General features: G+C 39.9%; 1 protein-coding gene across 5 annotated transcripts in view; it reads left to right on the forward strand.

The window, feature by feature from the left end:
• The window catches only part of FRY (FRY microtubule binding protein), a 569880-nt gene that overhangs the window by 113560 nt on the left and 441617 nt on the right, over positions 1–14703 (forward strand). For 3 of the 5 annotated variants that reach the window (XM_066369307.1, XM_066369309.1, XM_066369313.1), the window contains exon 1: positions 12889–13093. The exons of 1 other annotated variant lie outside the window; for it this stretch is intronic. In XM_066369307.1, coding sequence (XP_066225404.1) covers positions 12889–13093 — 205 coding nt within the window. Of the gene's footprint in view, positions 1–12888; positions 13094–14703 lie in introns of those variants that run through there. One more of the 5 variants, XM_066369318.1, reaches the window with a different exon arrangement.

Genomic DNA, 14703 nt, shown 5'->3' on the forward strand with positions numbered 1-14703 from the left:
AGACCAGGTTTTTGTTTGTTCATTTGTTTGGGTTTTTTTGTGTGTGTGTTTTTTGTATTTTTCTGAAGTTGTAAACGGGGAGGCGGTCAGACAGAATTCCGCATGCGCCTGACCGGGATCCACCTGGCATGCCCACCAGGGGGCGATGCTCTGCCCATCTGGGGCGTTGCTTTGTTGCAACCAGAGCCATTCTAGCGCCTGAGGCAGAGGCCACAGAGCCATCCTCAGCGCCCGGGCCAACTTTACTCCAGTGGAGCCTTGGCTGCGGGAGGGGAAGAGAGAGACAGAGAGGAAGGAGGGGGGGTGTGGAGAAGCAGATGGGCGCTTCTCCTGTGTGCCCTGGCTGGGAATCGAACCTGGGACTCCTGCATGTCAGGCCGACGCTCTACCACTGAGCCAACCAGCTAGGGGTAGACCAGGTTTTTAAATTGTGATATTTAGTCTGTACTCATACGATTTTTTGTTTGCTTAATATCAGTTTCTAAGAAACATTTACTCTTGTGTACATAACAAGCAGTAGGATATAAAAGAAGTGAACCCTACCAAGCTAGGTTGGCATTTTAAATGGCCATGAGTTTTTCCAGTGCCTATACCTACATTTGCACAGAATAGAACTGGCTCAACGTGTAAAATGACCAGATCATTTCAAATATTTTTCAGTCAATGTGTGGTGTTACCTCAACAATCAGTTCAAAGTTAGGTCCAGTTTCAAAGACTTTAAAAGTTTTTTGTTGCCATTTCTTTCCAGCTAGAACATTCAAATACGATAGAACATCTGCAGCGTCAGACACTGAAGGGAGAACCTTCAGACTATCTCATTTTGTCCAGCCCTTCGATATCTAGCAAGGCTGCCAGCTAAGATAATCTGTGTTCTTTCTGATCTTGAAGTTCTTTGGCCTAAAAGATTTCACAGTTTTTCTTGGTCGCTCTGAGGAAACTTGCTAAAAATGCCTTTTTATTTCATTTCAGGTTTTTAGTCATCCTTTGTTCATTCTGTAATGAACAGTTTATGCAGTTGTTGCCCCTCTTCTCTAGTGACTCACTTTAACAATGTATATGTTACTTCAGACATTCTTCGAGTTTATGGTGCAGAAATTAAAAACTAGAAACATAAATCAGGATAAGAAAATACTTGTCTTCAGTGAAAGAGACCCACAGAACTCTTGGGTACATGTATATTTTTCACTTACTCTTGACTCAGACGAATTGTTTCACTTTATCCATTTTTGATAAATGAAGTCCAGAATATTTCTGAATCTGGTCAAATATTTCCGAATCTGGCCTTTTGAAAAAAATTTTGAGTTTTAGAGAACATGTAATAAACTGCTCATCTTAAGCGGGTATAATTTGATTAGTGTGGATATATGTGTATATCTGTGAATTCATCACCCCTAACATTTCATCATGTCCCTTGCTAGTCTCTCCCTCCCCACCCTCCCCCCCTCACCAGGCAACCAGTGATCTGCTCTCAGTCTCTGCAGATTAGTTTACATTTTCTAGAAGTTTATATAAATGGAATCATACAGTATGCAAACTTTTTAGTCTGGCTTCTTTCTTTACTAAATATATGCCTTCCAAATATTTTCTCCCCATCTGTAACTTCTCTTATCATTCTCTTCACACGTCTCAAAGAGAAGACTTTTTAAAACTGAGGTGGTGAACACACAGTGCAGTGTACAGCTGCTGTACCATGGGGCTGCACCTGAACCCTGAGCAGTTTTATTAGCCAGTGTCACCCCAACAGACAAAAATATTTTTAGGAGATTTTAATTTTGATAAAGTCCAATTTATTCATTTGTATTTTTATGGATCAGAAATGTATTTTCTCCTACATTTCCTTTTAGAAAATTTATTATTTATCTTTACGTTTGTGGTCCATTTTTAGTTTGTTGTTGCATGTGGTGTGAAGTATAGATCAAAGTTTGTTTGTTTTATTGTTTTTGCATATCTAATGGTTCCACCACAAAAACTATCCTTTCTCCACTGAGTTCCCTTTGTGACCTTGTCAAAAGTCAATTCTTCCTTTATATGTGGGCCTATTTTCAGATTCCCTGTTCTGTTCCATTGTTGTTTTTTTGTGAGTTTTTTTTGTTGATTTGTTTGTTTTTGGTCTGTCTTTAAGCTAGAACCACTTGTTTGGTCTAATCTTAATCCTTTGCATTCTCATGTGAGTTTTAGTATCAGTTTGTCAATTTCTGAAAAAATGCCTACTGGGATTTTGATTGATTTGTATTGGGTCAATAGATTAATTTGGAAAGAATTGATATCTTAACAATATTGAGTCTTCTGACTCATGAACATGATATATACATATATATATATCTTTCTCTACTTATATGGGTTTTTTGTTATTTCTTAGCCATATGTTTTTAGTTTTACTGTATATATCTATCACATTTAATATTTTTATAATACTATTTGTTAAGTTTTATTTTCCAGTTTTTCATTGCTAACATAGAAATATAATTGATTTTATGCATTCATTTTATATCCTTGCTGAACTCACTTATTCTTGCAACTCTTTTGTAGAGTCTGTTAGATTTTTTACATAGAGAATCATGTTATCTGCAAATACAGTGTTACATATTTCTTTACAATTTGGATACCTTGTATTTTTATTTATTGCCCAATTTCACTGGCAGGAACATCCAATATAAGATTAAATAGAAGTGGTGAGAGTAGACATGTTTGCCTGTTTTCCATGTCAGAGGGAAATCACTGTCTTTCATCATTAAGTCTGATGTTATCTGTGTTTTTCATAGATGTACTTTATTAGGTTGAGAAAGTATTCTTTGGTGTTTACTCTGTTGAGTGCTCTTGTCAAGAATACCACCCACTGATCAGATAAGTATATATATAAAAGTGGAATTATAATGATAAAGCTAATCATTTCAGTGGCCAGAATAATACTTCCTGGTATCTATATGAATACACATAACTTCTCAACATGTTATTTATTATCCAGTTTGTATATAACATCTTTCACCTTAGGATTTAACTATTACTTAGTTAATTTATTCAATTCATGGGTAAAAGAAGCAAAAATTACTCCCTTTATTTTTTAGATCAGTAAGTCACGACACCAGAACATTAATAGCTTAGTTCCAGTGAACAATGATTTATTTATTCATCCAAATAGAAAATTTATAAACTTAGATTTTTAGGTCAAGAAAACTGTTTTCAATATAAAAAGATTTTATAAAGCTTCTGAATACTATTTTTTCGCTCCCATCCCAAACAGATCCCCAAACTGTGGGAGAAATCAAATCTAGATCTAGGAGGCAAAACCAACACAATGAAATTTCACGAGGCCACATACAAGATCTCTGGTGCATTTCAGAAAGTCAGTTGTCCAGGTCCAAGGCTGGGAAGGCCGTAGTAGTGCATATGGAGAAGTTTGGACTCTGGTTTGTCAAACCACCAGACAGTAAGCAAGTATGGCCTCTACAAAAGCTAAAGTAATTTTATGTTACAATACTAGATCCCTCATGTTTGCATCGAGGTTAGAACTAGCCTTATGATTCCCTGGACTGGTCAGCACATCAGAGGTGTTCTGTCCAATTCTTAAACATTTTTAGGAGGGAAATAGGCTAACCAGAGGTAATTTGCTAAGATATGAAGGGTCAAGATGCCATGTCTAAGGTGGAATGCTTGAGGAACTAAGATTAGAAGTGGCCAGACCTGTTGTGAGTCTAAAGCTATAGCTCAGAGATGCCACTACTGGGCAGTGACAGCAAAAGTACAGGAGATGACACAGATAAAAAGATGTATAAGGGGTAAACATGACATCATTCGGACAGAGTAACTCAAGGGTTCTAGCTTGAGTCACGGGGTAAATGGTGACACCATTATAGTGAGATCAGAAATTTCAGGAGCTGCAGATTTGAGGGGTCAGTTTTGTACATGCTGAGTTTCCACCAGGAAATGTTTGATGTACAATTGAATATACAGATCAGCGAAGAAGTTTGAGATGAGTTTTGGACTTGGATATCACTGGCACACAGATGAAAGTTGCAATCACAGGTGACAATGATGGATGAGTGCCACTAATGGTGTGTCTGTCATCTCAGTTAAACCAGTCACTTGACAACCTGGTTTTGGCAATCACATTTCTGAAATTACACTGCTTAGTATTTGGGCCACATTTTCAAAAGGCTTCAATTTTTTTGTGAATGCAAATTTCAGTTCAATCCCTTAAACCAGTGGTTCTCAAAGTGTGCACCAGGGTGCACTGGTGTGCCCCAGAAGATTTCCTGGTGTTCCCTATGGTATTCCAGAGAAATATGTGCCTGTTGGGGACCAAAAAACCAACAGGGCTTTTGGAGTTTAGGTTTTTGGGGGACAGAGGTGTGGGGAATTGGCTGTAAGCTGACAGTCTGCCCAACCCCCCACCTCACTTGCCTGATTAGGTTGCAAAAGGCTGTTAAGCTGTGGTGCTCGATTGTTTACACTACCCCCCATGTTCCCCAGAAAGACTGGAGGCAAGTTTCTTCTATCCTTTGTTTGGTGTAAAGTTAAGATGGTATGTATGGTGGGGGTTTTCTGCACTCAACAAATTAAGAGTAAAAAGAGAGGAATTCTTTAATGTATTGATGAGGAAATGAGAGTTTGCCTTTCAAATATATGCTCAAACATTGAAGAAATCGCTAGGACACATCAGGCTCATGTTTCTCATAAACACAAGAATGAAAAAACTTAACACATTTGCGCCAGGACCTGCCAAATTTACTAAATCTTACTAAGAATGAATCTATATATATAAAGATAACTTTTTTGTTGTTTTTTAATTTTTTTAACCCCTCTTTTTTACGAATTCTAAAAAGCATAACTCAAAAAATGTAACATAAAGATGTTTTTTAATGTCAGAATAAATTTAATTTTGTTGTATTTATTTCATTTAATTGCCATAAAAGCACGCCTGGACTTTATATTTTATCTTTAATATTTGACTTAATTATTATAACATATTTCTCAGAAATTTGTATATAGTGTGCCTACAATTATTTGTAGAATTTTAAATGCGCCCCGACTTCAAAAAGTTTGAGAACTACTGCCTTAAACAGAAGAATAAGAGCAAAACCATCCGCCCTTCCTCTCATGAGCCATGTAGGTGTGTCAGCGGCAATATAGAAAGGGAGGTTTGCTTCTGTTCTACCCTCTCACCAAAATGCTTCACAACATGTGCCCAGAAACATATGCCCTTGAGCCCACCTGAATCTGAGAAATGCCATTGTTTGCACTGGAGTTCTGCTGAGACTTGCAAAATTCAACAAGGAGGAATGTGAATGTAAATGAAGTTGAATTTCAAGTCATTAAGAACTGGTTCTCATGTTTTTTTTGAAAGGTCTAGTCTGCATAACATAAACACTTGTGTAAGAGTCTGCTCCAGCAAATCCTTGTGTCTCTGTTTCTGGAATAAATAAGATGATTCAGAAGGAAAGTCACATATTGGAGCCAGTTTTTAAAATACTGATTTTTTTAAATAAATGTCTTTCTATTTAAAAAATATGATTAACTTTGTGGTGTTTTAAAAGTAGAGAATGATGCCCAGTCCTGTTTCCTGTGGTGGCTGGATCTCACTTCTCCAATGTTTGTCCTTTCATATGATGCAACACCCTGGCATGGGTAGGCTACTGTATGGTCATCTAATGGTCAGTCAGTGTTATGTCCCCTCATCTGCCTAGAAAACTCGCCCCTTTTCCTCTGACAACCCTTTTTTTCCCGTCCCAATCTCCATCGGGAAGAGGTGACTAAGTAGCTTTTTTGGTGTTTCTTCTGTGCAGAGGCAATAACTAGTTTGTATAGATCTGTTTCCTTCCAAATGAACAGGTTCTCAAGAGCAAAGACCTTGGACTCTGCATGGTGCCGGACACATAGTAGGTGCTAGTGAATGGGCTTGCCAAAGCAGATAAGCAAAGCAGGAGGGAGGAGCATAGGCTCTCAGGGAACCCTTGAAGAATCTGAGCAGATGGGACCTGAGACATGGGAGGAAAAAAGAGATAATAAGATAATAATATCATGGAAGCCAAGGGAGCGGAGACTTTTAAGAGGGAAAGGCTGGCCATTAGTATTAATTACGATCGAGAGCCAATGAGATAAGCTATAAAAATCTTCATTCTATTTTTAGACACTGAGAAAAGATGTCCTCAGCCATAATCAAACACTAGATAATACTGCATAAGTTGGTACCAACACCAAGCTACGCTATGTTGGCAAGGAGGGTGTCTGGCGACCTCTGGGAGAGATGTACCAACAGGGCAGCTGGATGTAGTGATCCCCATCATTCTGGCATTCTATACACTTATTTCTTCCTGGTGTCAACCTGCTTAAAAACTAAATAAAGAGTTCAAAAATTTTAAAGTATATTTGCAGGCTTTTCAGTATAGCAGGGTCAAATTGAGATTTGGAATCTAACTTGGTGAATCCTAACAGGATTCATGGAAAGTAATAATGACAAAGATGGTTACAGATGCAAAGTTGTACAATTCTAAACCTGAAGCTTTCTCACAAAAAGCAAACCTATTTCATTACACTATTTAAAAACTACCAAAATTCACAAGAAGATCAAGGCTGCAAAGTCAGAAAGTGGGCTCTTATGGGGTATTTGAACATTTTCAGAAAAAGAAAACAGTGTCTTACCATTAGAATCAAATGTTTAGGAGATAGGAACAGCATTTAATATACACAACTTTTTGAAGGGTAAGTGTTGGTCAAATAAGTTTGGAAAATATGAATTTTATGTTAGCTCGCTTGTAGTTTGATTGGGGGCTGGACAGCACCAGGTATATGTGGCTGTGAAATTGCTAATTACCTTCCTGCTTGGGAAGGACCATTGTTTTGCTAATGTTTGCTAGAGGAGGGATCTTTGTGGGCTCAGGTAGTTTTGCAGAAGAGAAGGAGAAGCAAAAAGAAGCCATGTTTTGCAGGGAGAGTGGAGAGAATGCAGAGTGCTGAAGAAGAAGCCAGTTTTGCAGAGAGAAAGAAGGTGTGCAGATGGGGAACCAGAGCTGAGGGGCTTTGTGAGCTCTGCTGAGACTGTTGGGGCCTTTGATTCCAGGAGGAATCGGAGAAGACTCTCCTGGCTGTGGAACCAGAGAATGCGTTAGGGCTTTGGGTGCTCTGAATGAGAGAGAAGCAGTCTTCTCTGTGTGTTTGCTCATTGGCTAGTGCAAGACTTTAATAAATGGAATGGCCCACTGTTGGGCAAATGAGTTTGTAAAATTTGTGTTTTTTGAGTTTGCTCACTTTTATTGTTAAAAATGGCACTGGGCAGCCACATATGTACTTGCCCTCAGCACAGGGCAGTTGACTGCAAATTGTGGATTACCTTTCTGCTTGGGAAGGGCCATTGCTATTCTAATGTTTCCTGTAGGAGGGGTTTTGCACCAAAAAGTTTTAAAAAGAAACAGAGAAGAAGCCATGATGGCAGAGTGAGAGCAGAGAGGATGCAGAGTGCTGAAGAAAGGAAGCCAAGGTGGCAAGATGCTGAAGCAGAAGCCAGTTTGTGCAGAGAAGAGAAGGAAGAAGGTGTGCAGATGAGGAACCAGAGGTGACTGAGACTGGAGGGGGCCTTTGATTCTAAGAAGAATCGAAAAAGATTCTCCTGGTTGTGGAATCTGAGAATGTGTCAGGGTTTTGGAGACCTGTATGTGTTTACTCACCAGCTGGTGGGAGGCTAGAATAAAGGAATGGCCCACCAGTTTTGGGCTCCACTATTTCTTTATTGTCTGTCCAAATTCAATGGGAACCTGTATGGCCATGATGGTGGTAGCCCCAATGAGATTAGCTATGAAATAATAAGGAATTAGAATAATTCAAGAGATTAATATATTGGATTTTTAGGAGAACAGAGACTTTTAAAACATAGTGATATTTTAACAGTATAGTAACAGAAAACGTGCTGTTATATTTAAAAATTATTTAATTATGCTATAGGTTTTGAGAATCCTTTTAGCCCAAAGTCCAATATAATCATTCATTTGACTGCCTGAAAAAGAAATGACATTCCACTTTTGACTGTTATTATTAAGATGGTGAGGTAACCTTAACATTACAATCTATGAATATTCTCTTTTAGACCAAACCAAGCTAATTTCCTGTGATTGATTATCATTCATGTTGTCTGCCAATTTAAATATTTTGAAAGGAAGATTTACTTTTTTCATGTTTGCTGATTAATACTACATTTAAATAGATCCTTGTTTTCATTGCCTTCAGTTATAATAATAGAAAATTCAAGGTGTTCCCATTTTCTCTTTTAAAAATGTATTAAATGAGCCAAATTTATATCTGTGTTTTTTAGAAATTAAATCTAATGTGGTGACATTGGTCCATAGGAACCCATAGGTTTCAGGTGTATATCTCTATAGCACATGAACTATTCATTGCCTTGTGTGCCCATCACCCAAAGTCAAACCACTTTCTGTTACTATATATTTGGCCCCCTTTATTCCCCTCCCATTGGTAACCACTTTGCTTTTGGCTATGTCCATGAGTCTTATCCTACAAATGAGTGAGATCATATAGTTCTTAGCTTTTTCTGATTGACTTGTTTTGCTTAGCATAATATTCTCAAGGTCCATCCATGTTGTTATAAACAACACTATGTCATCATTTCTTATGGCTGAGTAGTATTCCATTGTGTATATGTACCATACCTTCTTTATGCAGTCTTCTATGGAGGGACACTTTGATTGTTTCCATGTCTTGGTCACCATGAATAATACTGCAGTGAACATGGGGGGTGCATATATCTTTGCAAACAAATGTTTTCGAATTTTGGGGTATATTCCCAGTAGAGGGATTGCTGGGTCATGTGGTAATTCTATTCTTAATTTTTGAGGAACCACCATACTTTCTTCCATAATGACTGTACTAGTTTACATTCCTACTAGCAGTGAATGAGGATTCCTTTTTCTTCAAAGCCTCTCCAACACTTGTTATTACCTACATTGTTGATAGCCAAACAGGTGTGTGGTGATATCTCATAGTATAATAGTTTTGATATGTATTTCTGTAATAGCTAGTGAAGATGAGCATCTTTTCACATATCTATTTGTTGTTTGTATATCTTTGTGAGAGTGAGTATATTCCCTATGAGGGGAGAATGAGCTGGGCAGGATAGGGATTAATCTGAGCATCTTAGGCCTCTAGCCCTCTCTTACATTATTTAATATTTAGAAGATTGACAGTATTAAGCATACTTCTGAATAATGGTAAAGGTTTTTTCCTAATTATAATTTAAATCTCAAGAAAATATAATACTTTAATCAAGTACATTTTAATATGAAAAGCCTCCACATGGATACTTTATTATTGAAACAAAAATCTGAATTATTCTTTTGCTTTTTCTCCCTTTTCTCCCATGAACCGTAAAGATCTACAAACAGTTCAGTTACATGGGGCAGTCCAAGTTAGGGCAGTGGAACCAGTCCTCCATCCCACCACTGATGTAACAGGACTCTGGTTAAACCCAAGAATTGTTTTAGGAAAACAAAGAAAGACTTTTCCATTTCTTTTAGATTTTATATATTTTTTTTAAATAATTTTTTTTACAGATTTTATTCATTTCTCAGAGAGAGAGAGAGATAGAAGGGGGGAGCAGCAGGAAGCATCAACTCCATATGTGCCTTGACTGGGCAAACTGGGGGTTTCAAACCAGCGACCTCAGTGTTACAGGTCCATGCTTTTATTCACTGCGCCACCACAGGTCAGGCAGGATTTTATATATGTTTAATAATGTAGCATGGTGTTGTAGTTTAAAGCATGGACTTCACCATGGGTTTTGCAGTCAGGTAAACCTACCTTCAGATCTTCTCCTCCACTTTCTAAACCAGTGGTAGTCAGTCTGGTCCCTACTGCCCACTAGTGGGCGCTCCAGCTTTCATGGTGGGAGGTAGCGGAGCAACCAAAGTATAAATAAAAAGATAGATTTAACAATAGTAAGTTTTATAAAGATTTATTCTGTCAAATTTAGCGAAAATCCAACATAAAGTATTTGGTAAGTAATTATTATTATAAGCTTTAACTTGCTGTAACTCTGCTTTATAAATTTTATAAAGTAAAGCTACTTCCCTACTTTATAAATCACCATGACTGTGGAACCGGTGGGTGGTTAGAAAATTTTACTACGAACAGAGATACAAAAGTAGGCGGTAGGTATATAAAAGTTGACTACCCCTGCTCTAGACGTTTGACCCGGTGCCTTAGTGTTACCTCTAGGACAAGGTGATTATGAGGAGTCAGCAAGATAATGCACGTCCAAGGCTTAGCACAAAACCTGGCTGGTAAGAAGCATAAACTGAACAGTGGCTGTTACACTAATGCATTCCTGATACACATGTGGCTTCACTCTGTGCTTCCAGCCAATCTCTTGAAGACAAACACAAAGTTACCTGTGCATACTACACAGCTGTACCTGTTGCACATAGTGTGTGGCAATAACACCTTTCCTCTGAGGCTCCCATTTTGTTTCACAGACACTGTTATTTAGGCCCATGGTGACAATGTGAACTAGGAAAGAAACTGTCCCTCAAGAGTACTACCTTTTGCTTGTTATTGCTGTATTTCTCCAAGTTTTCTGGGTCCTAGGGCTCTATCTCGCTGTTTATTTGAAACGTAACCACTGTTCTTGAGAATTGGGTTATGGAAAAACATTTTTCTATTATTAAATCATTATCTCAAACCTTAAAAATACTTTTTATTTCTTTGCTAGAAAAAAGTGTATTTTCATTAAGCTAAGAGTGATTGAGTAGTCTCATGGGCTTTTAAAAACAGTTTTGTACAAGCCAGCTGTTATTTTGAAATTTGGGATACATTGCAACTTGACAAAATAGTCCTGTGAGACAAGCAGTATAGGTATTTCTCAGAATAACTCAGTAATCTAATTATGTAAATACAATTGCTACTTTGTAATCGTTGGATTATAATGGCAACTCTTAATTTGAACATGCTTATTTTTAAAAATGCTTTTAAAAAATTCTGTTGTAATAGGTGGGATACAAAATTGAGACTCGTGGACATAGATAAGAGCGCAGTGGTTACCAGGGGGAGGGGAAGGGAGGAGAAGGAGGGGTTTGGGGAGGGGGGCATAAAGAAAACCAAATAAAAGGTGACTGAGGACAATTTGACTTTGGGTAATGGGTATACAACATAATCAAATGTCAAAATGATCTGTAGATATTTTCTCTGAATCTGTGTACTCTAGTTGATCAATGTCACCCCATTAAAATTAATTGTCTAAATAAAATTTAATAAAAAAAATTCTGTTGTAGTTTGAAGACCTGTTGTTGAAGAATAAGGAGACAAAAGAATAAATGTTCTCTTAGTGTGGAAGTGTAGTCTTTGTAATGTAAAGAGCCCGAACTACTACATTACATTTTAACAAACAATAAAACCTAATGGGCATCCAGAAAACCAAAATAAACAGTGATTCTTGAACCAACCCCCAAACCCTTTACTGGTCTGTATGTACTGACCCCAAGCCCTGGGAAGTGAAAAGGCAGATCTGATCTTCTCCCTCTTCTGTGAGAGAGTATTAGTGTGTGTGTGGGGGGAGGGGGTGCGGGGGGGGGGGGGACAGGGGAGGGTGTGTTTACACAGGACGCAATCCTAGGGCACAGTTGCAGAGGATGAATTAGAGAGAGGATTTCTGCACAGTTTAAGAAAAGAATGTGGAATATTTCCACATAAGTAGAGCAAGGGGGAAGGGAACAAAGGACAAAATGTGAAATCTGGAATAGGAAGGAAGAGAACAGGTGACAGGTCAAGGCCGGAGTCTAGGGGTGTGCTGGTTTTTCTTAGACCATCAAAGCACTGACCATTTGCTTGGAAAGCCAGGCAGAAGCCCGGCCAGGATAACAACATCTTTGTATGTGTTGAGTGGAGGCTGTCATGGCTGCCAGGGTCACAGCTCGTTTGCTAGACCTCTGACCTGGGCCTGACAGCTGGATTTTCAGACAGCCCTCTGGCAAGTAGAGGGCAAGATGGGAGGGCGTGTGGTCTGCGCAGGTTCCTGGCACTGCCCACAAAAGCCCAGGACGGTTACTTCCTGTCTGTCGGAGACCGGCTCTCTTCTCCTTCAGCCAAGTTCCAGTCGGCTGCCTGCCAAGTGAGGAATTTAATAGGGACGAATGTGTGCTCCGTGTATAAAGTTGGGAACAAAAGTGAAATGAGGGCACCTAAAAGTGTTTCTCAAAAACCTAGAAATCTATGAAGAGTACGGAAATAGGAATAATGAGACCTGCAATTTGCATAGGCATTCATTCTTAAGTAGCGAGTTGTGTTTGCTTTATGGCATTGCGCCAATAAAACAGTAATTTCACTCAGCAACCATTACCTCATTTTCCTTCCGACGTCTGCTCCCATTCCCCTAATGATTTTTTTTTGCATCTCTCCTCCTCTGCGCTATGAAGTGTTGAAAGGAGGAGCCCTTTAGTAATCCTACACCTGTTGGAGTCCGCGCCTATCAACTCGTCAAGCTTCCCAAACAAGCGTGGGGCGGAGCTGCGGCACCTGAACCCCGGTGTGGGGCGGAGCTGCGGCACCTGAACCCTGGTGTGGGGCGGAGCTGCGGCACCTGAACCCTGGTGTGGGGGTGGAGCGTGCGGACACCTAACCCTGGTGTGGGGCGGAGCTGCGGCACCTGAACCCTGGTGTGGGGGTGGAGCGTGCGGACACCTAACCCTGGTGTGGGGCGGAGCTGCGGTACCTGAACCCTGGTGTGGGGCGGAGCTGCGGCACCTGAACCCTGGTGTGGGGGTGGAGCATGCGGACACCTAACCCTGGTGTGGGGCAGAGCTGCGGTACCTGAACCCTGGGGGAGATGGCCGCAGCTGCTGCTGGCTCTGGCTTTGCAGAATTTTGTTGTGTCCCTAATTAGCTCCTGCAATGGCCGTTGATGACAGCAATTTGTATTCTAGAACGAAGAACAAGCTACAGTCAGCTCAAAATGATTACAAGTCATCCAGACGAAGTAGTCTGCCACCGGAACTACTCCTAGGACATGATGCTAGAGGAAGACTTCAAAGAAACATTAAAAACTTAGAACTTGTTTACCTGAGGCGGCCGAAAAAGAGACCATCAATATTTCCAGGTAGGGATTGTTTAAATTTATGCCTGCTGGTTAAAAATACCCAAAAAGATAATAACTGTATTTTATCTTTTACAAATTAGATGTGTCATATTTCAGTTTACCTTGGGACAGACTTCAGCGCTTCAAGTTAGCCAGATCAACATGTGTACATATGAAAAATAGGATGATTCTTCCATCTGAAGCACCCCAGTTGGTTTTCATTTTCCTGACATCTTTAAGGGTCTGTGAATAGGCAGCTGTTTTCCTGCCTTTCAGGGACAGCTCTGCTTGCAGTCCCTGCTGCTGCCTTTCATTCTCTGACATTTTTTCCTTCATTTTGCAAGATTGCTGGATCGTTCAGTGAAGTTGATATTTGTGTGCCCTAGAAATTAACACCATTAAATACTGAAATGCACGCTTCAGATTGCTATCTTGCATCAGAGCCTGAAACCTTTGGTAGAAAAGTGCTCAATGAAACCATGCAGATGGTGAAATGTCGGAGATCTCGAAGGCCCTGCTGCTTTTAATCGTGATGAAGGTACTCTGCTGTCCTTCTGCTTTAGATGTCCTGGCTGGATGTTATAGACGTGGAGATAGTGTAAGATGCCTATGACAGTGAACCCTGCCTGAGGGATCACTGAAGAATATGAATTATTTAGTCAACTTGATTTCAATAGTATTTGCATGGGAATTTCCTGGAGAAACTGGAAGTGGCCTTTTTTGTTATGATTATTAGTTGGTTTATTAGAGTCTTCAGAGAGGATAGATTAGACCCAACTACTGAGAGCTCCTCGGGATAGAAAAGGGAAAAAATTCCATCAGGCTTTACTTTGTAAAAATGATATTGGCTTCCTCGACAGCTGAGTCTTTGAGTTGCTTTAGGAGATCGCTGGGAGGTGATTTAGAAATGTGGGACTCAAGGCCACAAGCTGCAAATCATACTTCTTAAGGACGCTGTTGTTTTCATGGATTTCTTTTTGGTTCGGTGATGTTGCCCCGATGTCAAACTCCTCTGCAGAAAAAAGCAAAGCTCAGCCTGGAAGGGGCCAGAGGTGTGAGTGTGAATGTGCTGGGGGAGCAGGAGGGGCCAGCATGATGCAAACATGTTGCAAGGCAGGGGCTTTACGTGTCTAAGGGATCTACAAGCACAGTTGCTTTCTGCCTGTGCATGATGGGGCGTGTTGCTGTTGAGTTTTCCCTAGCACTTCAGGAACTTCTCCCAGATCTGTTCTTCACCTGCAGCACTTTCTGCTCTCTCTCTGTATTATTTGGGCTCATTTATCTGGGTCCATGTGGGTATGATTCTCCCTGCCATTCTCTACCACCGAGCCCATGCCCATACTTCATGAGGGCTTCTCCTTCCCAAACAACCAGATCACAGGACATCACTTCCTACAGCCACACTTCCCATTTTTGCCTCTTTTTGTGTGTGAGATAAACTAAACTCTAGGCTGTCAGCTACAGTCACAGAATTGTGAGGAGCCCTATTAGCTTGGACCTCACAAAGGTTATCCTTTCTAAAATCTCAAATTGTCATAGTTCATGTAACAGGGTGGAATGTGAAGAGAGCATTGGACCCGGGGGAGCTGAGTTTTAGTGTAGACCATGTCCCTAAATGACTGTGTGTGTTT

Source organism: Saccopteryx leptura, chromosome 2 (assembly GCF_036850995.1).
Source record: "Saccopteryx leptura isolate mSacLep1 chromosome 2, mSacLep1_pri_phased_curated, whole genome shotgun sequence".
NCBI classification, from domain to species: domain Eukaryota; kingdom Metazoa; phylum Chordata; class Mammalia; order Chiroptera; family Emballonuridae; genus Saccopteryx; species Saccopteryx leptura.